The 26,150-nt window shown below is 39.8% G+C and overlaps 1 protein-coding gene across 2 annotated transcripts in view; it reads left to right on the plus strand.

Moving 5' to 3' along the window:
- SGSM2 (small G protein signaling modulator 2) overlaps positions 1-26,150 on the plus strand; it is a 436,818-nt gene that overhangs the window by 355,935 nt on the left and 54,733 nt on the right. For both annotated transcript variants that reach the window (XM_040338437.1, XM_040338439.1), the window contains exons 7-11: positions 6,313-6,447; positions 9,929-10,053; positions 15,595-15,662; positions 16,234-16,397; positions 18,858-18,990. In XM_040338437.1, coding sequence (XP_040194371.1) covers positions 6,313-6,447; positions 9,929-10,053; positions 15,595-15,662; positions 16,234-16,397; positions 18,858-18,990 — 625 coding nt within the window. The remainder of the gene's footprint in view (positions 1-6,312; positions 6,448-9,928; positions 10,054-15,594; positions 15,663-16,233; positions 16,398-18,857; positions 18,991-26,150) is intronic.

Raw genomic sequence — 26,150 nt, forward strand, 5'->3', positions numbered from 1 at the left:
CATTAAGGTGAAAAAACTTCCGACTGCCCCCCGTTATACTTACCTGACCCCTCGAAAGTCCCGCGCTCGGCCCCGACATCCTCTTCGCCGCTCAGCCTGGCCGTTGATTGATTGGCTAGAGCGGATGGATTGAAAGCAGCGCAGCCATTGGCTGTCGCTGCTGTCAATCACATCCAATGATGCGGCACGCCGGGAGGCGGGGCCGAGTGATACAGTAAACGGCTATGGGAGCTTGCATGAATGAGTGGAGTTCTTGCGGGGAGGACCAGAGACAGCCACTCTGTGCAAAACAAGCTGCACAGTGGAGGTAAGTATAACATGTTTGTTATTTAAAACAAAAATAATAATTTCTTTACAACCCCTTTAAGTAAACTAAAGATAAAATGCAAACAATACAAGTGCATAGTGTTAGTAGCAGATCCTTTAAGTCCTGTAAGTTACGAGGTGGGGCCTTTATGGTTTGGACTTGTTTTTCCAGCACATCCCACAAGTGGTCAGTTGGACTGAGATCTGGGGAATTTGGAGTCAACACCTCAAACTCACTGTTGTGTTCCTCAAACCATTCTTCTTAAATTCTTTAGACTAGGTCACCTTCTATAGTTTGGTGGTCTAGTTCTGACGCTCACATGCCCATTGTAGGCGCTTTCAGCTGTGGACATGGGTCAGCATGGGCACCCTGACCAGTCTGGCTACGCAGCCCAAAGTGTGATGCACTGTGTGTTTTGACTACTCAAAACCAGTACTAACTTTTCAGCAATTTGAGTAACAGAAGCTACAGGTCAGTGTCACCCCCCACATGCGTCAACAAGGCTTGGCCACCCATGACCCCATCACCGGTTCACTGTTTTTTCTTCCTTAGACCATTTTTCGTAAGTCTGACCACTGTAGACTGGAAACACAAGAGCTGCAGTTTTGGGGTTGCTCTGACCCAACAGTCATTACAATTTGGCCATTTAAAAAAATGTCATACTTACCTTGTCTGTGCAGTGGTTTTGCACAGAGCAGTCCCAATCTCCTGCTTTTCAGGTCCCCTGCCAGCGCTCCTGGCTTCTCCTCTTCTGTCAGTGCCTCCAATAGCAAGCTCTGGGGCCACTGGAGTGTGCTCGCTCCTGAACCCCACTCTATGCATCCATAAGACACATAGAGTCACAGCTCTCCCCCCCCCCCCCCCCATGAGACTTTAAAACCACTTTAAGGGACAACACATTCACTTGCTGCCTAATATATGCCACCCATTTTCAGATGCCATTGTAACAAGATAATCAATGTTATTCACTTTACCTGTCAGTGGTCATAATGTGGCTGATTGGTAGGTGTGTGTGTGTGTGTGTATATATATATATATATATATATATATATATATATCACGCATATAGACACATTGTCAAGTTGTTAATAACGCTTTATTTAAATATCACTCCACCCTTAAGATACCTTCTTCTTTTCCAATCTGATTTTTATTTGGTCCATTTCTTATTTAAATGATTGCAGACACAAAGCATAAGGAACATTTTATAGATGCCCTGATTATCACATTCTTCTACCCAGGGCATAAAAATAATGTATGGGTCCTCTAGCAAATTTTCATGATCACTGCCCTTCACTTTCTGTGGTTGTAGTTTCAGAAATGTTCCTACAATTGATAATTTTTTTTTTTTTTCAGATTAAAACAGGGCTTTTTTTTCCCCGGAATGCGGGGGGGACACAGTTCCAGCACTGACTGTATGTAATGACAAGGGGTGCTGGGATGTGCTGGGGGGTCTATTGGTGCTGGCTGCTGGGGGATGTATTATAGCTGTGGGGGGTCTATTTTTGCATGGGGGGGGGGGGCTATGTTGTTGCTGGTAGAGAAACAATTATTGCTGGGGGTGGGTCTTATATTGCTGGGGGGTGAGTTATTGCTAAGAGAGACCTACTGTTGAGGGAGGGGTCTATTATTGCTGACTGCAGGCTGGTGGAGAGTCTTTTGGTGCTGACTGTGGTGAGATCTGTTGTTGCTGTCAGTGGTCTATTGTTGCTGGGGGATTTATTGTCACTACAGGGGTGGTATTTGTTTTGGTTGGTCCATTGTTGTTGGGGGAATCTATTGCTGCTAGAGGGGTGGAGCTCTATTGTTACTGGCTGCAGAGGATCTATTTTACTGCTTTTCTTGTTAGCATTAACATGTTCAACACAAATGACTTATCGCCACAAAATAATACTTGGTTCTTCATTCTCTAAAAAGGCAGTAATAGGAGGAGGGTAGGGGTGGAACCAAGGAACAGTGCTCGAAGGTGGGTAGGGGTGGAGAAAAGGGGTTGGAAAGGTGGGGGGGGGGTCCTGCACCTATTCTCTGAGAATAAAAGCTCTGGGTTTAAGTAATATAATCAACGTCACTTCTTATGTCAAATGCTGCCCAATGTGCTTGAATATAAGAATAAATACACTTTTTTCATAGCAATAAAGTTTTTTATGTTTAATTAAAAACTTTAGTTATAAAATGTAATAATACTGTTACAATTTTTAGACAATATGTTTGTAAGAATTCCAAAGTGCATAAGGCTAGAAGTATTTCTGGCACAGACAGCTGGGATAGATGAGTTCTTATGTTCTGTTCTAAAGATAAATTCATCTAAATCTAAAAAAAATACAAACAATCGGCCTTAATCAGGCACAAATGATACGTTCTTCACAGATAAAGCAAGCCCTGGAATTGACATCACTGGCAATATTTTCTGACCTAAAAAGACAAACACTAAGACATATGCCTTTGATTCAGAAAAGCAAATACCATTTAGAATAGATTGTCAGTGAGTGGAGTAAAGAGATAGTATGAGTCACGAATGATTATTTATAGAGGATAGAAGGGCAAATTCTAATATCAAAGAGGAATTATATGTAGCAGAGAAACAAATGTTCTTCGTGTTTGAGGAATGTGCCCTGCAGACTTCATGATCTGCCAAGAGGTCAGTCATTCTCCAAATACTTGAAATGTAAGATATTTGAAAGCTGAATTAATCAAATGGTTGGAAAATCAAATATATATGATCGCGGAGGAATAAGAGCAAATACATTTGGAATAATTGCCCTAATTAGGTCACCTTATAAACAGTAGGACCAAATGTATGTATAGTGAGACCTTTGCAGATTATCTAAAATTAAAAAAAAATTCTGCTATCCTCTTTATCTGTGGGTTATATTTTCCCATTGCCTTTAACCACTTGCTGACTGATGTACAAAAATGATTCAAGTGGTTATACACTGCTCAAAAAAATAAAAGGAACACTTTTGAATCAGAACTCCTGGGATATTGATCTGGACAGTTAAGTAGCAGAGGGGGAAGAGTGGATACAGAGGGGGTTGTTAATCAGTTTCAGCAGCTTTGCTGTTAATTGAAATTAACAACAGGTGCACTAGATGGGCAACAATGAGACGACCTCCAAAACAGGAATGTTTTTTCAGGTGGACGTGTCTGACATTTTTTTTCCCCTACTCATCTTTTCTAAATGTTTTTCACTAGTTTTGCATTTGGCTAGGGTCAGTGTCACTACTGGTAGCACGAGGCGATACTTGGACCCTATAAAGGTTCCACAGTTAGTCCAACTCCTCCAGGATGGCACATCAATATGTGTCATTGCCAGAAGGTTTGCCGTGTCTGCCAGCACAGTCTCAAGAGCATGGAGGAGATTCCAGGAGACAGGCAGTTACTCTAGGAGAGCTGGACAGAGCTGTAGAAGGTCCTTAACCCATCAGCAGGACCGGTATCTGCTCCTTTGTGCAAGGAGGAACATCATGAGCACAGCCAGAGCCCTACAAAATGACCTCCAGCAGGCCACTGGTGTGAATGTCTGACCAAACAACCAGAAACAGACTTCATGGGGGTGGCCTGAGGGCCCAACATCCTCTAGTAAGCTCTGTGCTCACTGCCGGACTCTGTGGAGCTCCATTGGCATTTTCCATTGAACACCAGAATTGTCAGGTCCGCCACTGGTGCCCCATGCTTTTCACAGATGAGAGCAGGTTCACCCTGAGCATATGTGACAGACGTGAAAGGGTGTGGAGAAGCCGCGGAGAACTTTATGCTGTCTGTAACATCGTTCAGCATGACCAGTGTGGTGGTTGGTCAGTGATGGTCTGGGGAGGTATATCCATGGAGGGACGCACAGACTTCTACAGTCTACACAATGACACCCTGACTGCAATTGGGTATCGGGATGAAATCCTTGGACCCATTGTCAGACCCTACGCTGGGTCCTGGGTTCCTCCTGGTGTACGACAATGCCCAGCCTCATGTGGCGAGAGCATGCAGCCAGTTCCTGGAGGATGAAGAAATTGCTACCATTGAATGGCCCCATGCTCACCTGACCTAAATCCAAAAGAACACCTGTGGGACATTATGTTTCGGTCCATCCGGTGCCGCCAGGTTGTACCAGTACCAGTACCCCAGGACACCATGCATCGTCTCATTAGGAGCATGCCCTGATATTTTCAGGCATGCATACAAGCACTTGTGGACCATACAAACTACTGAGGACCATTTTGAGTTGTTGCAATGAAATTTCAGCAAAATGGACTAGCTTGGTGCATAATTTTTTCACTTTGATTTTCGTGGGGTGTCTTTGAATTCAGCCCTCTGTAGGTGGATAATTTTCATTTCCATCAAAAAATGTGCCATCCTTTCATTCCTAACACATTACCCCCAGTCCATATCAGTATAGATATCCAGCATGAGATTTTTGCCCGTTGAGATCTGATATGTTGTCAATGTGTTCCTTTAATTTTTTTGAGCAGTGTAAGCTTGTGGCTACAGTTGTAGCCATGCCCTTGGTATCATTTTTTTACAGCCAGTGATCAGTTGTTCAGTAAGTGATCTAGGAGGCTCTCTACAGCCACATGAACAATTTTACTGAAGTGAGTTTGGCCGCCGCTGCCTGCCGTGGTTCCCAGACTCTCACATTCCTCTGGGAGCAGCAGTAAACAGCTGGGATAGCAAGCTACAGAGAAGACTGAGGAACATCCGTTACCCAATCTCCTTTGTAACTAAAAAAAACATGGAAAAGATGATGATTTAATCACTTCTGGTTTTAGAGCTGTCAATCCTTGGCTGCTACAGCCAGGGAAGCTGATAAAAAAGCACGATCTGTGCATGATGCGCTGCACTAGAGGGCAATACAATTTTTTTTTTCCTGAAAAGTTGGATTGGTTTTTGGCAGTAAAAGCAACCATATACAGTTGATGTGCATTAAATCAGTGGAGTAGTATGAAGACTAAGGAGAAACTTATCATGTCTATGTAAAAAGCAAATAGATCTGCCTCATAAACTTTATTGTTATATTATATCATACAAAGCACATATAGACAAAAACAAAATTTGTAAATCATTAACACACACTGAGAAATGTATACAATTAATGATAGCCATACACGCTACGATTTTATTATCCGATTGATGTGCAATAAAACAAAATGATCAAATTGGCAAATAATCGATAGCCATAACTTCCCTTCCGATTGATTTAGATCAGATTTGATTGAACTGAGTCTATTCGCCAAGGTGTAAAATTATTGTTAATTTTTCATCAATCAGCATCACGAAGATGGTTTGGTCAAGAACCCAAACATATTTTGAGTGTTAGATTATGAGACTGTATGGTGGTAAAGAGATGCGATTGGTGATTTATGATCGTATCTTTCAACTATCAATTGAAATCCAATTTCCCATGTGTGGCATATTGATTGATAGGGTTGTTGACTATAGATTGATTACTCTTATTAAGAGAGTTGGATCATTTATCAAAGTCTGTATGGCCATTATAAGACTGATCATGTTGATAAATGTGTATATATAATGAGGTTGTAGAACCAAATTCAACAGTTACAAGTAAACAGATAACAGCTTTGGACCATTGGCCCTTCCTTAAACAAATGGACATTTTTGCAAGAGGATGGAAAAGATGCAAATCTCTTGTTGACATGTAACTGCTTGTTTTAGTGGTACTGCAACTCAGTTTCTTTTTTGTATCAACCTACTTCATTTGGGTTTGGACTCGGGTTGCATGAATGAACTTATTATCACTGTTAAAAAACAATATGGGCAATATGAGCCATGAGTGTCTGGGCATACAAAGTGTATTATGCATCCCTCTGTGTACTTCCCATGCCAGTTTTACATCCATTGAGCAGCTAGTAGTTTTTGCAGAATGCATACGCAATAAAATAAAAGCACGTTGTTGTTTTATGCGGTCACTTTGATCAGTGGTCACCCCTGTGCTTGATAACATTTACGTACTTGCTATGGCAACCTCCTGATTGAAAGCTTTCCACTTTTCACAGATTAAAAAGCGTCATTCCAGTGGTAGCATGTCAGATGATAAATTTGCAGCATCAGCGCGAGAATATGTTGAGTCACTTCACCAGAATTCCAGAATACATCTACTCTATGGGAAAAACAATGTTCAGGTTCAACCAGTAAGTAAACTTATATTTCTGCCAAGGTCATAAGATTTCAATATTCTCATTTTATGTATACGTGTATATGTTATATACTGTATATTCTTATAGATCAGGAACAAAAGAAAATTGTGGAAGGTGGACAACGTTATTTTCATAGGGAAGCATAGAATGTTTCCTGGCCTCACTAAAGATCTTGTCCTGGTCAGGAGAGTTCAAAAATCTGACTGGGAAAGGCCTCTGAGGAGCTCTGGGAACCCTACTCCCTAGCAGGACCCTATGGGCTCTTTTCACTACATAGTTGGGAGAGACCTAAGTCTCAGGCAGCTGATCCCTTTCAGCCCTTTCTGGCATGCCCAGCATGCAGACATTATTCTCACAGAGCCAGTTTTCCACATTGTCTGCTTTGGCCACCAAATTTTGCACCATGCATTGCAGACAGTGCAGGATATCAGAGTGCCTCACAGTAGTCTTTTTAGCTACCTAGATGCGAGATCCTGACTCTTATACTTATAATCAAGTAGCCAGTCTGTCAATGCAAGCAAGCAAGGAGGTCTTACTTTGCTCTATGGAGTTTAGGATAATCATTGTATTATCTGTCAAGATTCTCTCAGGAGAAGGATTAGCCTGTACCGAGTTTCCCCATCACAGGGACATTTTAGATAAAACTGTTAGAAGAAGCTCAAAATTACAGCATACTAGACCCAAAAGCTAATATTGAATATATTCACCTGTGATTCTGGCAGTAACACTTTCTGTTCTAGGATGACAACACTTACTGTACTATACATGTAAAGGAGAAGCGTGGCTACCCTTGGCTGCTCTGGTGATTTTAACTGCAAATGCTTAAAGGCTAGCTAAATGCAAAACATGTTTTAGTTGTGGATGGAGTGAAGAGGGATTAGAACACGTCAGTTTTTTATTGCTGTCTGTGCCCTTATTAGAGAGAATCACTCTCCCTGTTTGTCCTAATTTCTGTTATGTTTAAAAAAAAACACATTTGGGATTGTTTTTTAGAACAGTAAGAGATGGGGGATCTACCAATGAAGATACTAAAAAAAAATTGACAGAGGTTATAACACTTATTTTACTCTATCCAATATAAAAAAAGGTTCTGACTTTAATCCTATTTTAATGGTTAATAAAACATAAATAAAATATATATAGTTGAAGACAGAAAGAGTGTGGGGGGTAGAATCAATTAGGGCTGATCAGGGTAAAGTAAAGGTTAATAATAGGTTACAGTGCCTTGCGAAAGTATTCGGCCCCCTTGAACTTTGCGACCTTTTGCCACATTTCAGGCTTCAAACATAAAGATATAAAACTGTAATTTTTTTTGAAGAATCAACAACAAGTGGGACACAATCATGAAGTGGAACACAATTTATTGGATATTTCAAACTTTTTTAACAAATAAAAAACTTAAAAATTGGGCGTGCAAAATTATTCAGCCCCTTTACTTTCAGTGCAGCAAACTCTCTCCAGAAGTTCAGTGAGGATTTCTGAATGATCCAATGTTGACCTAAATGACTAATGTTGATAAATAGAATCCACCTGTGTGTAATCAAGTCTCCGTATAAATACACCTGCACTGTGATAGTCTCAGAGGTCCGTTTAAAGCGCAAAGAGCATCATGAAGAACAAGGAACACACCAGGCAGGTCCGAGATACTGTTGGAGAAGTTTAAAGCCGTATTTGGATACAAAAAGATTTCCCAAGCTTTAAATATCCCAAGGAGCACTGTGCAAGCCATAATATTGAAATGGAAGGAGTATCAGACCACTGCAAATCTACGACGAAGACCTGGCCGTCCCTCTAAACCATGGGTCTTCAAACTATGGCCCTCCAGTTGTTCAGGAACTACAATTCCCATCATGCCTAGTCATGTCTGTGAATTTCAGAGTTTTACAATGCCTCATGGGATGTCTAGTTCCTCAACAGCTGGAGGGCCGTAGTTTGAGGATCCCTGCTCTAAACTTTCAGCTCATACAAGGAGAAGACTGATCAGAGATGCAGCTAAGAGGCCCATGATCACTCTGGATGAACTGCAGAGATCTACAGCTGAGGTGGGAGACTCTGTCCATAGGACAACAATCAGTCGTATACTGCACAAATCTGGCCTTTATGGAAGAGTGGCAAGAAGAAAGCCATTTCTTAAAGATATCCATAAAAAGTGTTGTTTAAAGTTTGCCACAAGCTACCTGGGAGACACACCAAACATGTGGAAGAAGGTGCTCTGGTCAGATGAAACCAAAATCGAACTTTTTGTCAACAATGCAAAACGTTATGTTTGGCGTAAAAACAACACAGCTCATCACCCTGAACACACCATCCCCACTGTCAAACATGGTGGTGGCAGCATCATGGTTTGGGCCTGCTTTTCTTCAGCAGGGACAGGGAAGATGGTTAAAATTGATGGGAAGATGGATGGAGCCAAATACAGGACCATTCTGGAAGAAAACCTGATGGAGTCTGCAAAAGACCTGAGACTGGGACGGAGATTTGTCTTCCAACAAGACAATGATCCAAAACATAAAGCAAAATCTACAATGGAATGGTTCACAAATAAACATATCCAGGTGTTAGAATGGCCAAGTCAAAGTCCAGACCTGAATCCAATCGAGAATCTGTGGAAAGAACTGAAAACTGCTGTTCACAAACGCTCTCCATCCAACCTCACTGAGCTCGAGCTGTTTTGCAAGGAGGAATGGGCAAAAATTTCAGTCTCTCGATGTGCAAAACTGATAGAGACATACCCCAAGCGACTTACAGCTGTAATCGCAGCAAAAGGTGGCGCTACAAAGTATTAACTTAAGGGGGCTGAATAATTTTGCACGCCCAATTTTTCAGTTTTTTATTTGTTAAAAAAGTTTGAAATATCCAATAAATTTTGTTCCACTTCATGATTGTGTCCCACTTGTTGTTGATTCTTCAAAAAAAAATACAGTTTTATATCTTTATGTTTGTAGCCTAAAATGTGGCAAAAGGTTGCAAAGTTCAAGGGGGCCGAATACTTTCGCAAGGCACTGTAAATAGACACATTTTATTTTTATTTTTTAATTTGCCAGGTTGTTTTAAGTGAAAGCATCTTCAGATTGAAATCAATCCATTTAATCTTCAGATGAATAAAACAGGGCAGATACAAAAGTAACAATGTTACTTTATATCTCTCTATTTAGATAAACACAGTCAGATTATTATTTTTTGACAGCTGCAGCTTCTAGAGCTGGTGAATGTACACAGCAACTCCCAGCTTCATTTTCAGAGCTCAGAATTGATGGGGAGGGGAGGACACGCCAATAAAGCAAGGACTGGACATGCTACAAATATCCTCTGTACTAATATGACATTTTTTGGACATGTGTAGCATGTCCAGTGTCTTCAACTTGGTAAGTATTAACACACAAAACAGGCATGTATACTATTATATTTATTCAAAACCTTGGTTTGATTTGTCCTGAAATATATAAATGTTTGTAACATGTAAACTCTTTTGTAGAAAGAGGATATGGAAGCGATTCCTGGATATCTTTCACTTCATCAGAGCGGGGAAAACTTGACATTAAAATGGACTCCTAACCAGTTACTAAATGGGACACTGGGAGAATCAGAACTCGAACAGAGGTAATACCATGACAGTAACAGTGTAAAGATTTTGCTATTGGGGTCAATAAAAATCATCCAAACTTCAACAAAATAACTAAGATTTAAAGTCCAATTCCTGCCAAAAATGTTTGTGTTTTATAAAAGCAGAAAAGGATTTCAGTTTTTTACTGCTGCCTGTATCCCTATTGGGGAACTTTCTCCTCACTTCTTGCTATTTGTGCCTTCCTGTTTTGGTGACAACCGTATCCCTTCATTTTTTAGTACAGGTGTCACCAAGACAGGAAGTAAGGGAAGAACCCCAATGGGGTCACAAAAAAATGAAAATCTGAGCTGAGATTACCTTTTAAGGTACAACGTTGACGTGTGGTGGTATCACTGGCTTGGCATAAGGCCAATGTGGTGCCTACATTTAAAAAGTGATCAAAGTCTTTACTGGATAGCTACAGACCGGTTAAGTTATCTTCTGTAGTTGGGCAGACACTTGAAAGTTTAATAAAAGACCATGTAGAAGAGTTTTCGCTAGAAAACAATATTTTAAGCAATAGTCAGCATGGATTCATGAGAGACCGAAGTTGTCAAACAAATCTGGTTTCTTTTTATGAGAAAGTAAGCAGAAATGTAGGCAAAGGAGTGACTGTGTATATAGTATACTTGGATTTTGCAAATGCATATGCCACAGTTCCTCACACAGTGACATTGCTAATGTGTAAGTCAATGTCTGCTATTATGGGTTTTAATTGTTTATGGGCATAAAATCCATCAGGCTGTAAGTGCAAACTTTGGCACCACAGCTCTCACACAATTCAGTTTTGTAGTGTCATGACATCAGCAGACTAGGTCTACACATATATGTTCCGTCAGAGTGACAGAACAGGACAGCATAGGCTGTATTCATGTGAACAGACTTTGTTTCAAAGATACTTATCAAGGGCCCTCTCTTTGAAATATATGTGCCTTGACTACTTTGACTACCATGCTGTCTTTATGGTGACTAAGGCCGCGTACACACGATCGGTCCATCAGATGAGAATGGTCTGATGGACCGTTTTCATCGGTCCAAACCGATCGTGTGTGGGCCCCAGTGGTTAGTTATCCTTCGGTCCAAAAAATAGGAACTTGCTTTAAAATTGAACCAATGGACGCCTAACCGATAGGTCAAAACCGATCGTTAGTATGCAAAAGCATGCACTAGAGGGCAATACAATTTAGTGTATTTTTTTCCTGAAAAGTTGGATTTGTTTTTGGCAGTAAAACCAACCATATACAGTTGATGTGCATTAAATCAGTGGAGTAGTATGAAGACTAATGCTGCGTACACACGATAGGTTAAACCGATGAGAATGGTCTGATGACCGTTTTCATCGGTCAAAACCAATCGTGTGTGGGCGCCATCGGTTATTTAACCATCCGTTAAAAAAAAGCAAACTTGCTTTAAATTTAACCGATGGATACCTAACCGATAGGTCAAAATCGATCGTTAGTAGGCACAACCATCGGTTAAAAACCCACGCATGCTCAGAATCAAGTCGACGCATGCTTGGAAGCATTGAACTTCATTTTTTTTCAGCACGTCGTTGTGTTTTAAGTCACTGCGTTCTGACACGATCGGTTATTTAACCTATGGTGTGTAGGCACATCAGACCATCAGTCAGCTTCATTGGTTAACCGATGAAAACGGTCCTTCGCACCGTTCTCATCGGATGGACTGATCGTGTGTACATGGCCTCACTCACATTGGGTCTGGATGGTTTCCCATTGGGAAGTTGGACCTTTTATTTTAAGATTCTATGTACAAGACCATTTACTGTTTACTAAATGTACCTGAACTTTACATCCGAGAAGCAACAGCTTCACTCATTTGCACCTCTACCGGCAACATACACATGCTATGAATTCCAGTCTACCCTACTGACTGATAATACTATATTAAAGATTGGGAGTGGGTTCCAGTGTACTCATTCTGTCACATGTTCTCCTGAAGAAGGATTCCTGAAACTTGTTGAGCCCACGTGTTAACTGTAATCGGAATCTTTGCATGTTGAAAAACCCCTATGTGGAGGTTTCATTTATAATGCTGTGCAATAGATTTTTAATGATACATAATAAAGTAATTTTTATGGTACTTCTATATATCCACACAAAGTCCATGACTACATATTCTTTTCATAGTTATACAAGGTTATGTTGCTCTCTTCTTCTGCTGCAACCTCTGAGCAGACTGGGTATCCCTCTGTGTGTTGCTATCCCCAGATGGGAGGTAGAGGTGCCAGGCTGCATAGAACTGTCTCTGCCCACATCTACGCAGTCTGTAAACATTGTGGTTGCTGTGTAACAGTGTACATTTTCCGTCCCTTCAAAATAACTCAACACACAGCTATTAATGTCTAAACCACTGGGAACAAAAGTGAATACACCCCAGAGTGACCATTGGGGTGTCTTGCATCTTTTAGCCAGGTCATGTAGTTCCTGTAGGGTAAGGAACATGCCTTGGTTGAATAAAATGTGTGTGTGAGAAGAGAGGGCTTAATCCCCCAAGAGTAAAGAAAAGTGGCAGACATACAGTACCTGGTGAAATGCAAGGTTGAGCATCACTGGGGTTAGATGGCTTCAAGTGGAGGAGGGGTTAAAAAAATGTAAATATAGAAAGTTTGAAGGGTTGCTTTAATTAGAAGATGATTATCACAATCATTGAGGATTTTGGCTTTAATGATCGATGGACTGAAATGTGAGAGGATTGCAGAGAATGTATGTTCAAGCAGTTCCCAGTCCCTAAGAGTCGAGTGAATGTTCCAGACAACTATTCTAAATATCTGACTGTCCTAGTAATATTTCTGAAGGTCAGGAAGACCAGTACCTCCTTTGGATTTTGGTAGGGTGGGGTAGTTGATTCTTGGGTTTTTTTTATTCCAAAGAATAGTGCATAATATTGATTGAAGCAATGTAAAAAAAGTAGAAAGTGGTTCTATATAATAGCTATTGGAAACAGTTTGGAACAAATAAAGTACCTGGGAAGGGTGTTCGTTTTAGCTATAGTTGTACGGAATCACAAAGTGATTTTTATTCCAGCTTTTCAGGTTTGACTGGAGGAGGAAGGATAAGCAGGTAAAGTTGGGCAAGTATACTAAAAGTCCCAAAGGTTCAACAGTAGTTGGATTCTTAGGTATTTGATGGAGATTGAGGTCCACTGAAAGGAGTAGTTCTTCTTTCAGAGTCAGAACTTCAGAGGGAAGAGAGATAGGGCAAATGATTTAGAGTAGTTAATTTTTAAGTTGGAGATGAGATAGAATTCTTCCGTTTGGAGACAGAGACATGGGGTTGAGTGAGGGAAAATAGGTAATAGGCCAAGGCTGACACATTGGGGTGGATTTACCCAAACTGGTGTACACAGAATGTGGTGCAACTCTGCAAAGTAACCAATCATGTTTCTAGGTTGTATTATCAAAGTTTCATTGAACAAGGTAAAATTAGAAGCTGATTGGTTACAATGCGCAGCTGCACCAGATTTTGTGTGCACCAAGAGGCGAAACTAGTAGGGTCGACCTGATCGAAAAAATTATTTCTAGATCTTGCTCCCACAAAATAATTTATGCACTATTTGTTTATTGAATTACTATATTTTGTAAAAATTGAATGAATAAACCTTTTTTATATATTTTTATATATACATACATACTTTGTCTGGTTTTCTTCATCGCACCGCAATAATCCCCCCAACTCTTCCAAAAAATTCCCCTCCTTTGAATCTATTTTGGGATGAGGTGCTGTATCCTTTTTTAGGACTCTCGATCACATACCCCCCAATCTACTTTTGTGTGCACCAGTTTTAGTAAATCTCCCCCACTGTATTCTTTGGTTGGCTTCTGTAATCCATGTATGTTGAACCTGGCTCCCATATCCTTTTTTATGTGTTCATGTATAGTTGTACACACAGATGGTTTTCATGTTTACACCAAAGTATATTACATAATAACTGGAAAAAATTAGGTACATGCTGGTACATCTGTCATTTACCGGCTCCTTCTTTTTGTGAATGCACAGTGATCTATTTAGACCCTTGATATCTCTCCAAAGCCTCCCTCACAACTGGGTTGATAAAAAAAATTAAAAAATAAACATTTTAATAAATATTTAAAAGAGAAATTGTAAAAAAGAAAAGAAAGCCTTGTAAAAATAACAAAAAAATATATAAATTGTAAAAAATAAATAAAAAAAATTGTAAAAAAAAAAGCTACTAACACAGTCCACACTTCATCAGTGCCACCTATCAGCGCCCATCAGTGCTACTGTCACATGACATTAAAAAAAAGTATTGTATTGGCGAGTACTTGAAAAAAAGTATCGGTACTCGGTCTTAAAAAAGTGGTATTGGTGCAACCCTAATTATCAAGTAAATCTGATTTTATTCAATAGAATATTATTATACTATTTTAACATCATGTTTTGTGCAGTACTTTGTAAATGTAGTAAGGTCATTTTTTCTTATCCATACGGGAACACCATCAGGGACATAGATTTCAGCCAATTAGACTGACCCTGACTTCAAGGAGAGTTAGCAGATGTGCAGTAATAAATATCTTAGTTTTTTTCAGTTAATGTTTAACCATTTATATGTTCTATTTGAGTTAAACAGAGAAGAAATTGGTTCATTTTTAAGATCCCCTGCTTTAATACAAGGAGAGTTAATGTATACAATAAGTAATTGGCAGATTTTCTAGATTTCCTTGCTTAGATATTTAGAGAATGAAAGTTTGCTTATGCATTAATCCCATATTTTACAAATTTTTGTTGCTAAGTGTACAGTATTTAGATTTGTTGGCGTTTGTTGTCATGCATCTACTGCACATTGTACCCTACTATTGCAGCTTACCAAAAGTATGAGTTATAATGTGACTGGGTACTTAAAATAATACCAGACAACAAATAAACTCAGTTCATGAACTACTATTACTGTACTTAACACAAAATTTTAAAACCTTGAAAAAAGTCAAATCGATTTTACTTAGATTTTTCTAAAAATCCAATACAGCCAGATATAGCAGGCTTCTTAAAGGGCATTGGGTAGGACTTCAGCCTATTTTAATAGAGTAGGGTTGAATGCACCCGATTTTGCTTTGTATGTCAAAATACCAGCATCCAGGTCTTATCTCTGGTTCACTACAGAAGGAAGAAACATGTAGTGATGAGGCTGTCTCGCTGTGCAGCTCATACCACTTGCTGGCCTGTGGGGTGGTAGTGGTGTTCTCTGGAACCTAAAATTATCTTGTAGCTGAAGGTGGAAGAAGGTAGACCCCTGCATGATTATATTTTCCCTATTATCTATTGACTAGGCTGTCAGCACATGCCCACAGATGTCAGATCATTTTCTGATTCATCTGAATGCAGCCAGATAGAGACTGTGTACTCTCATGACTATGGAACTTTACGAGCAATAATAACAGGTAGTGTAGATAGTTATTTAAGGTCTTTGCCTTTAATTAGTTGGCCTTAATGGAGCACCACCATGTCAGGTATCACTTGCCATGTATTTTACAATGATTCTATTTTTCTCTGTCTCCTCAGTGTGTTTTGGGACTATGCCCTAATCGTGCCAATAAGTCAGATAGTCTGTATACATTGCCACCAGCAGCGTAAGTAAACGTTTCACGCATATATTATGTATTAAAAATATTGTACGTAAGGGAAACCCATAATACAGTATATGCAATCTGTGCTAAGTCACTGGTAAGATTATAATACAGAATGAGCTAATTATCTATATTAGTTCACATGACCAGCAATGATCTCATGTTGAACTTCTAGCATTAGTACGGTCACTGATCTAAAACAAAAATGTATCTTCATTGTACAATGTATTGAAATCGTTTTAGGCATAATAGTCAAGCAACTAGCATTTTCCGAAGGAGACTCATAATGGCAATCTACAGTTTAACCTTCTGACAGGTTTCCTTTACAAAATAAAGAAAGATAATGCACAAAGTGACTCATCACAGTCAATTAGATTTCTGATTTAACAGTATGGAACAGTCAGAATGATGTAATTTGACTGTTAGTTGCTTTGGTTGGTTGCACTTCCTGTTTTGCATTTTCCCTCATTAAATAAATCTGTAAATTGTGTTTCTCTGTATCTAATTGTACATTTACCAATTATGTTAATGTATAGTCTTGTATAACTACTCTTTGACCTTTTTCCACATATAGCAGACAACAAGGGAGTCCTTGTACTGGTCAGCCAAGATGGTATCCAGAGACCTCCACTCCACTTCCCTCCAGGGGGACATCTTCTTGCCTTCCTTTCTTGCCTTGAAAATGGTCTTCTAACTAGAGGACAGCTAGAGCCTCCACTATGGTCACAAAGGGGCAAGGTATGTTAGACAATTTGTAGGCAATTTGTTTCCATGCATAAAAATATTTAAGAAAAGAAACATGAAAGGCATACACATAGAAACCAGTCTTATTTAAGCTGTCTCATTTAGGGTGGCAAAGAATACTACCTAGACTGGATTTACCCTTTATGCTCCAATCACAAAGCTTAAAGGAGTTGTAAAGGAAGAAAATGTTTTGCCTAAAATTAATGTCTGCAAGGTAGACAGACAGAATAGTGTAATGATTCTGTTAAAAAAATAGTAAATACCTATTAAATTCCTTCATCTATATCACCTCCGGCATTCTAGTTTCTGTTCTCTCATTCACTTCCTGGTTTGCATCGCTCGTTCATGTAAGAACTACATTTCCCAGTATGAATTGCGGCACGCCCAGTAATTCACACCTCCTTGAAGTCTCTAACACGTAGAGAGCGTCCTGCCGCACAGATGTAGTTCCCAGGAGGGGGCAAGCACGTTACTGACCACCGCAGTAAAGCCTCCCATCACGGTGGTGAGTAAAATCAGACAAGCAGGAAGTGAACAGAACAGAGAAGAAATAGAGCAACTTCTGAGCAAACAATGAGGAAGTGAAAAGAGGAATGTCTGCAGGTAAAGGATGCTTATTATGAAAAAAAAAAATTCCTTTACAACCCCTTTAAACACCAGCATAAGGCACTCTGGTTTCAGCCATATCATTTACAAATGTCGTTGGGCTCAACTGAAAATAACTGTCATTTTTTTAAAAATAAGGATACTTATCATGATATTTAATATTTGCAAATCAAGCTCTTTGTGTTGTGAAAAAGGCACACCATTTATTGCATTATAATGAGCTTTAACATGTATTTTGCATGCTCTAGTCTAGCCTGAGAACATAAATGAGAATAATCTCAGTCCGCTGGTCATATGACATACCATTATAAAACACTTTACATGTGCATTTTAAAGGAGAAGTGCAGGAATATAAAAAAATAAACATAATACTTAGCTACCTACTGCAGCATCGGTCCTATGCTGCAAACTGACCTCCATTGGTTACAAGCCTGAGAACTGAGCGATCATGTGATGACTGATTGCTCAGTTCTTGGCTGGTTTCAGCTGCATACTGAGTGGCTGAACCAGCTGCCTGTAAGGCATCTAGGTGGACCCTTGATATTATTGTCGGGATCCATCCAGAGTCTGGAGTGGGTCTGTAAGATCAGGCTGAAGTCCGTTGATGTCTGATTCTGGGTCACAATAGAACACAAGTAAGTGCACTCCTGTGACCCACATGAGAAGAATGGCTAAAAGAACTTTGGCCATACTTCTCTGCTAAAATGCTGCCATTAATTTTGTTGACTAAACCGTTCAGGCGGGCTGCTTTTCCCATACTGCACCGCACAGGAACACAGAGATATGACCATCTGACAACTCTATGATTAGTGTGTAATTGTGGTGTTCTTGCAGTAGCCGATTAAGGCTCATTGCACACAGGGCCATTTAAGTGCAGTGCATCTCTTCGAGCCTTTGTCCCTGAATGCAACGTTCCTTTAAACATGGGTATCACTCGATGTACCGTTCAGCCCCATCCAGCCATAGCCTGCCACAGACTTGCAGGCAGGTTGCAGGCAATGTGGCTTGATGCTGCACCCATCCCTCTCAGCCACACTAAAATGCCAGGAGGAACGCATTGCACCTAGACAACCCCAGGTGCAAGGGGCCTAAGTGTATGTATAGCCAAAGCTTTTTTTCAGTACAAAAAGATTAATACTCATTTCACTTTTTTTTGCTGTCTGTGTCCTATTGGGGGGATTTTCTGTCCTTGAGACATAAGTGTATGATTGAGGGGAAATCGCTTGAAAGTGATGGTAATTCCCTTTAAGACAGTTGTCAAGATAATAGGACTTCACATTGGAAGTTTTATCCTTACCTCTTGTTCTAGGTGACAACTTTAACATTTTGGATTCACCAGTGCATTATATCTCGGTGGCAATGATCCCCAAGACAGTTACAGTTAATCAAGCAAGGATACAGTCAACAATAGCAACTTGAAAGGGGTCCTAATGCTTTGCATCTCTACCCCAAAAGGATTTGACTGTACATACACTTTAAAGAAAAAGTAAGGCCAAAACGGGCTAGAGTTCTTTTGTTAACTGATGCTACTCAGCTGTTACAGACTCTGGCGAGGCTGAGAGCCTGAGCCAGCTTTTCCCTTCCCCTCCACAGCCCCACGCTCCAGTGAGTGCTGAAGAGGCAGAGCAGAGAGCTGGTGACTGACCTTCCCCAGCACTTTGCTCACTGAAGACCGAGAACTGAGCGATCAACAGTCTTTGATCGCTCAGTTCTCTGACTTGCGTCAGGGGACAGATGTGTTTGATTGATACTGCATCCCCCTATAATTTTATTTTTTTTATCCTAAATTTTATTTTAAATCTGCTAGAAACTTAGATGTGGCCTAATATTTTAACCTTTTTGTTACAGGGAAAAGTATTTCCAAAACTGAGAAAAAGAAACAACTCTAATAAGTCAGTAGACTTTGATGACAGTTTCGTAGAAGAGTTAACTGTAGACTATGTATTCAGAATTATCTACGCTGGACATAGACATGACAACAGTAAGTTTGTTTATGGTACTTAGTTGTTGTATTTGTACACACAAGACATTCATACATGCCATTCTTCTTTGCTAGGGATCTAAAACGTATAACATTTGGATTCACTCATCTTACATTAGCTACACCCCCAAAACAAGATGTGTTAATATACATAATTATAGCTTTTTAGGCAACCTCTGCTGAGAATGTGAACTGCAGACTAATAGTCTTCAGATTTAGCCCTGATGAAGGGTAAGTGCCATAGCTCCCGAAGCATGTTGGCATTTCTACTTTACCTTAATGAAAGCTTATTTGAACTTTTTTTTCCTTTGATCTGGCACTATTGTTGTATTTCTCCCTTTGTGGACTTTCACTCACTTGAGTCTCTCAGTTAGGGGTAACCTGTTTAATGAGAGCAGCCTCACCAGAGCTAATGAGATTCATAGAATGGACCAATTTTCCACAATCGTAAGATAATAAAAGATCCGGCGCCTATTTTTTAACTTCTTTTTTTTTTTTTTTTTTCACAATAGGTTTTATTGAAGAAGGATAGTTACACACTTTCTAGTAACACTAGAGAACAGATAGAAAGTATTGTGTGATAGCTTCAATAAATCTTTATTATAAAATATGTCTTTATTATAAAATATGTGCTTGGAGAAAAAAACACACGTAACAGAAACTGTACAAGGAGAGACCCGCTGTATCCACTGGATACAAGTGTCCGACTCTTGAATCATTCCAGCAACAAATAATCACTGCCTAAAGTGGAATTCCAGCTAAAAGTCTAAATCTGTCCTTGTTTAGTATGTGTAACAACTGCAGCACAGGTCATATTGTAATTGAATGTTATTAAAAATTACCTTTCCTTTTTAATCTATAATTTTCTGAAAATGCAATATGGCTACCAGGAGGTGTTCTGTACATAGAATGTGTACAGCACTCCCCCCAGAAACATAATTTCCTGCTTGTGTGATTGACTCACCAATTTTCCCAGAAGTCTGCACTAAGATACAAGTCAGATTTCAGGAATCCCCTGGAACAAAAATTTAATTTTTGGTAAGATACTCCCAATAGGAAATCACATCCAAAGGCATGCAGGCCCAGCAGATTTCCTCATTAGAGCCCTGCAGGTGCCACAGCTGATTAATAATTATGAAACCACTCCCATTAGATTCACTTTCCCCACATGGATACAGATAAGCACACAGGGATTTCTTCAGAATATCAAAGGGTAGGAATCTGCAACAAAGTTTGTTAAAATCCTTGCAATGTACATAGATCACCCAGAGTGGAATGTTTTTTTCTCAACAAAAGTGGAGTTACGCTTCAAACTTGGTCCGACAAACACCCCGAGATCCTCCCTGCTAATTAGTTTCAGATATATAAACATTGGATCATGTATGCACCCAGGGCCGGATATCTGTCGCTAATCACATGTGATGATGTCCATTTACATGTAAACAGCTGTAGTGTCTGGCAGCCTGTTATTGATTTGTACAGGCTTCCTGGCCGCGTCTGATCACAAATACCTGTGATCCCAGCCGGACATGTACATTGATTCTTGGCAGTGCACAATCTTGATTGGCCTTTTGAAAGAGGTTTAAACATAAATCACTGGTTTTGAAACTGAGGGGTTTAAATTCGTTTTTTTTTTTTACGTGACTTTTACTGTGACTGTTCAATAAAACCCAACTCTAATTTTATTTTGTAGTGGTTAGAGCCTCTGATAGGTCGCTATTTGCGTCTCTGTTAGGTCTGCCATCCGTGCCCGTATTGGGTTAATTTCCACTCAATTCCTGTCAGGTTAGAACAGTGTTTCTCAACTCCAGTCCTCAAGGCGCCCCAACAGGTCATGTTTTCAGGCTTTCCATTATTTTGCACAGATGATTTGATCAGTTTCACTGCTTTAATAATTACCACAGCCATTTCACCAGAAGAAATCCTGAAAACATGACCTGTTGGGGCGCCTTGAGGACTGGAGTTGAGAACCACTGGGTTAGAAAGTGATGGAAAATCTCTCCAACAGGGACAAAGACAAAAACAAAAACACATTTTTAGTAAAGTGAGAAAGGCATAGTACTTGTGATATTGTTTTATTGCTGTCCATGGCTTCCAAACCTAGTGATGACCGCAAGGCCTCCCCCCCATTTCTTGTATGCATGTCACAGGGAAAGGAAGTGATGGAAAATGTCTGGAATTAGGCTGTAAACAGTTCATTACAAATTTACCTATGCCTGACGTTTCAACTTGTAACATTTAATTAGCAGTGCCCTTTGCAGACTAACATTCATTACTGTAATTACGACATTCAGTCTAAACACTATGTCCAGACTTCAGCCAACTTTTTCCACTTCCTCCTGCTTAAGTAGTTTCAGGAATAACCAATATGAGAACAGATCCATAATATTTCTGGGTTCAGCCATGTAATATTTAATAGCAGCACAATTTAAAGTTCTCCTCAGTGTAACAAAAAGGTGAAAATTGTGAGAACAGGAAACGCAAGAGTTGCATTTGAAATTGCTGATTTTCACCCTTCTAAAGGTTCCCTACCGAGTTCAAATCAGTAGAATCCCAAAGTAATATATGTGATTGTCACCGGCGCAAAAAACAGGTTATATTATATTGACCTGCTGCGGTACTGTGTAAACCTCCAAAAAGGTTTATGAGTGAAAGCAGAAGAATGTGGTTACTGCGCTGGTCTAAATACGCGATGACACAAAATGGTAAATTAAATCTAATACAATAAAGTGCTGAATCCAGTGCAGTGAGATGCGTGATAAAACACAATAAATAACTATACAAATAAATAAATAAATAAATAACTTGTGACAGCTGGATATTGCAATTTATTTACTTATTTATTTATTTGTATAGTTATTTATTGTGTTTTATGACGCATATCACTGCACTGGATTCAGCACTTTATTGTATTAGATTTAATTTACCATTTTGTGTCATCGCGTATTTAGACCAGCGCAGTAACCACATTCTTCAGAATCCCAAAGTAGGTGATGTGTCCATTTTCATTTCACCTGTAGAAAGCTGGCACATGCCAAGTATTTGGAGCACAGCAATTTCAATTTAAAGCGACAGATGGGGTATTTCCTTAAAACATGAATCTTAAATCTAAAAATCTAAAATTTATTGAAAGGTTATATCATGGGTAAAACCTAAAACATTCAACTGGATTTTAACCTAAAACATTCAACCGGATTTTAATATCACTCAAATTGTTACCAATAATTCTAATGTCCTTCATATTTCACTTTATATAAATTTTGACTTGTATACGTTTAAATGAAAATAATAAGAAATTACAGCACTCACAAAATAAATTTAGCATGTGAAAATGTTCATATACATTGTACAATAGTGCTCCAAAGTTTAAGGTCCATCACACACCCCTCCTGTGTGCCCTCTCGCCAAAAAGAATGGACGCCTAGCTTTTCAGTTCAGGTGTGATTCAAGCTTAAGCGTTGGCCATGAATGGCATATCACAGGAGTGGTGTGTGATGCACCTTGACGTCTGGAGCACATCTGTACATCTGTACGTTTTCACATGCTACATTTATTTTGTGAGCGCTGTATTTTATTTTCATTTGTCTAAGCATTAGCACTTTGAGTCCACCAACTGCAATCTATGTATTTAATACAATAAAACCTTGGTTTGAGAGTAACTTGGTTTGAGAGCGTTTTGGAAGACAAGCAAAATGTTTTAATAAATTTGCCTTGATATACAAGCGATGTCTTGATATAAGATTAGTTTCATGTCACAACTGAGTATAAAAGAGAATAGAGGAGCCTCTAAGTGTAGCAATATGGTTACATTTAATGAAGGTACAACATTTAGCAACTTATTGCTACACTTAGAGGTGCCTCTCTTCTCTTATATACCCTGTAAAAAAATATACAAGTGGTTTGGATTACAAGCATGTTTCTGGAATGAATTATGCTCGCAAACCAAGGTTTTACTGTATTCCATTCTAGGACGAGTTAATATATATACATATATACCTTCACACTGCATACGTATAGGCATACATATTTGTTTATCTGTAGAATTGTAACTTATGATATCCTATCAGTCACTTTGTAATGCAGTGTAGAACATGAAAGTGGTACTAAACTCTTGAAATATATTCTCCTCATGCATGTATTCTTAATTCAGAAAAGTGGCTTCTATTCCTCTCTGCCTCCTCCAAATCTCCAAAAAAAGAATATTCATTTTTTGCTGCTGTGATCTGACCTTCTGTTGGAGGAAGGCTTCATTTATTTATTTATTCTCCATAGTCCAACTGTATGTAGGAAAAGAACCACCCTCTCTTGCTCACTCCCAAGATGGACTGTGAGATTTGTAGCATGCCTAGAGCGGTGCACATGACCTATGACCACGACTAATGTGCACTACTCATTTCATACGGAAGTGAAGAGGAAAAGGAAATGTTAAGTAGCTCTCAGAGGACGTTAAAAGGAGGCAGAAAATAAGCAAGAATTTATAGCATTGATAAATAGATTACAGGGCCATTAAAGCGGAATTAAAGTAAAAAGAAAAAATGACACTGAGAGTTAAGAATTTTATGGCAATTATCTCTTTTGTTTTAACTGCTTCTTCCTGCCTATCAGCATTAATGCACATGTTAGCAGTGGCGGCCGGTGGTATTTTTTTTTGGGGGGGGGGGCAGCAAACGGTGCACAGCCAGCCACCCCCCTCACAGTCGGGTCTCCCGCACCTCCCCCCACCGGTCAGTTGGTCACCCAGCCACAACACTTACCTCGGCTTCCCTCTGGGCGACCGGCTTTTCCTGCATCTCCTCTTTCCTCCTCCCAGCAGCCAGCATACCTTTTCCATTCGGCCAATCAGGAAACGGGTCTCAGGACACGCCTCCTGAATGGCCGGGAGGAGAATTAGTGTGACACTAGCAAATAATCATTTGCTAGTGTCATACAACTGGATGGGCTTTGGGCGCAGTGTCCTGCGCCCAAGCCCATCTTATTTTGAAGCCTAATAGAGCCTTTGGTTCTAATCACGTGCTTCAAAAAAAAACACCCCCCGCATTGGAATCCATGCATCCGGGGCCCTGCATGTAGATTAGGGGCCAGACGCATGGACCGAGGGCCGCACCCGTGCATCCTTTATGGACGGGCCACCACTGCATGCTAGCGTACATTTATGGCACCACTCTGTGCCGTGATTATGGGACTTCTGCATGCATGTGCAGGAGTGACGTCATTGAGGCTTAGAAAATCAAATGACGGAAGAGTCCAAGCCCAGAAGGAAATGTGGTGCATACTAGTACATTGTGACATGGCTGGTGGCTATTTTTTTTTTAATGTCTTCATGAGGATGTGTTATTCCATTTTAAGTAGTGGATGTGTATTTTTGCAAAATAAGGATATAATTTAGTGTCTCTTGGAGGTTGTCTAGAACAGTGGTCATCAACCCTGTCCTGCAGGGCCCACTAACAGGCCAGGTTTTATGTATTACCTTGGGGAGATGCAGACTAGAATACTGCAATCACTGAGGAGCAAATGATATCAGCTGTGATGTATTTCAGTTATCTTGCAAACCTGGCCTGTTAGTGGGCCCTGCAGGACAGGGTTGATGACCACTGGTCTAGAAGTACCTAGAAACAGAGAACATTCATCTCATTTTGCTTATACAGTCCAATCAGGGAATATTTTTTATGCCTGTAAACTTTCCTAAATTGCAGTAGACATCTGCTCATCGATCCATCACAGGAAGGGGGGTGCTCGATCAGGATGGATATTGTTCTGGCCCATCAGTGTTATTTCCCTCCAGAGAGGCTAGAGATTAGAATGTCTGTAACATGCTCTTCCTCTGCTCTCCATAGGCACAAGGTGTAAACATTCATGTTTTTTACTATGATCTTTATTCAGTTGGATCATTTGGTGGCCATATCGAGAATATTACTAGGTACCATAATTCACTACAAAGGACAACGGCACAACTTTTCCATTGCAAAATCTGTCCTGAAAAGACTCAAACTTGCTTTTTTGCAAATTAAAGTTTCTGGGTTCTTTATGAACAATTTTAGGCTGCCACTTTACTAACATTACATAGATCATTGCAAACATTTATACAATTTATCACAATGTTATAGACAGAAAACAGTAGTAATTAGAGAACTAAAAGGAGGAACTACCCTTTTCCAATTCAGCTCATTTGTTTCTGTCAAGGCGATCCTGTTCTATGCTCTTGGAAGACAGCTGACCTGGCTTTCTGCCATCTCACAATTTTATTAGGTCTCCAAGGAGAGGACAAGACTTGATGAAACATAAAGATTCTGTGTTTCAGGGCAGCAGTTCAGAGGTTGAGTTTAAATCAAATTAACTTGTATCTGGATATTTTTAAAAGGGATTGTCTTCAGGAAACCATCTAACAAAACCGTTATTTTTAACCCTGTTATCGGCAGTGAATGATTTACAGATATCTTCAGTTATGGTGATAACAGCCAGGCTTTCAATAGAGCATCCATCAATAACTTAAACTGATGTTAAAGGGTATCCGGAGCATTTCAGTAGCGATTGTCTGTGGTCCTCATGCCCATCTCAGTGATCTGTGTAAAATTACATGTTTTCTATAAGTGTGTAGATTAAAGAGGGGTTACAAGAAGCGTGTTTAACCCTTTACAACTCAGGGCTTGTGTTCACAGATATTTATATGCTTCTGAATTCATGTTTATTGCCTCAAACAAGTCAACATGAATGCAAAAGCAATTTGAATTAAACCCAGAACAACTTAAAGGGGTTGTAAAGCTTTATTTTTTTTATTTTTTTAAATAACAAACATGTTATAGTTACCTCCACTGTGCAGCTCGTTTTGCACAGATTGGCCCCCAATCCACGCCTCCTCGGCGGCTGTCTCGGCTCCTCCCTGCTTATGGTAACCCCCTGGGAAGCGCTCTCTCAAGAGGGTTTCCTTGTGGTGCGCTCCCGAGTCCTGTATGTGACGTCCAACTACAGGACTCCTCCTTAAAGTGTACTTAAAGTGTTACTAAACCCACAACAGTAAAATCTGTCTGTATTTGCAGCATAGCATGCTTGTTATACTCACTGTGGAACTTAAGGGGTTAATCCTCTGCATTGTGTAAAAAGGCTGTTTTATCCTGTATGCACAGATTCTTCCCTCCTGTACTGTCTATCTAGAGAAAGCCAGC

This window comes from Rana temporaria, chromosome 2, assembly GCF_905171775.1.
Source record: "Rana temporaria chromosome 2, aRanTem1.1, whole genome shotgun sequence".
NCBI lineage: Eukaryota > Metazoa > Chordata > Amphibia > Anura > Ranidae > Rana > Rana temporaria.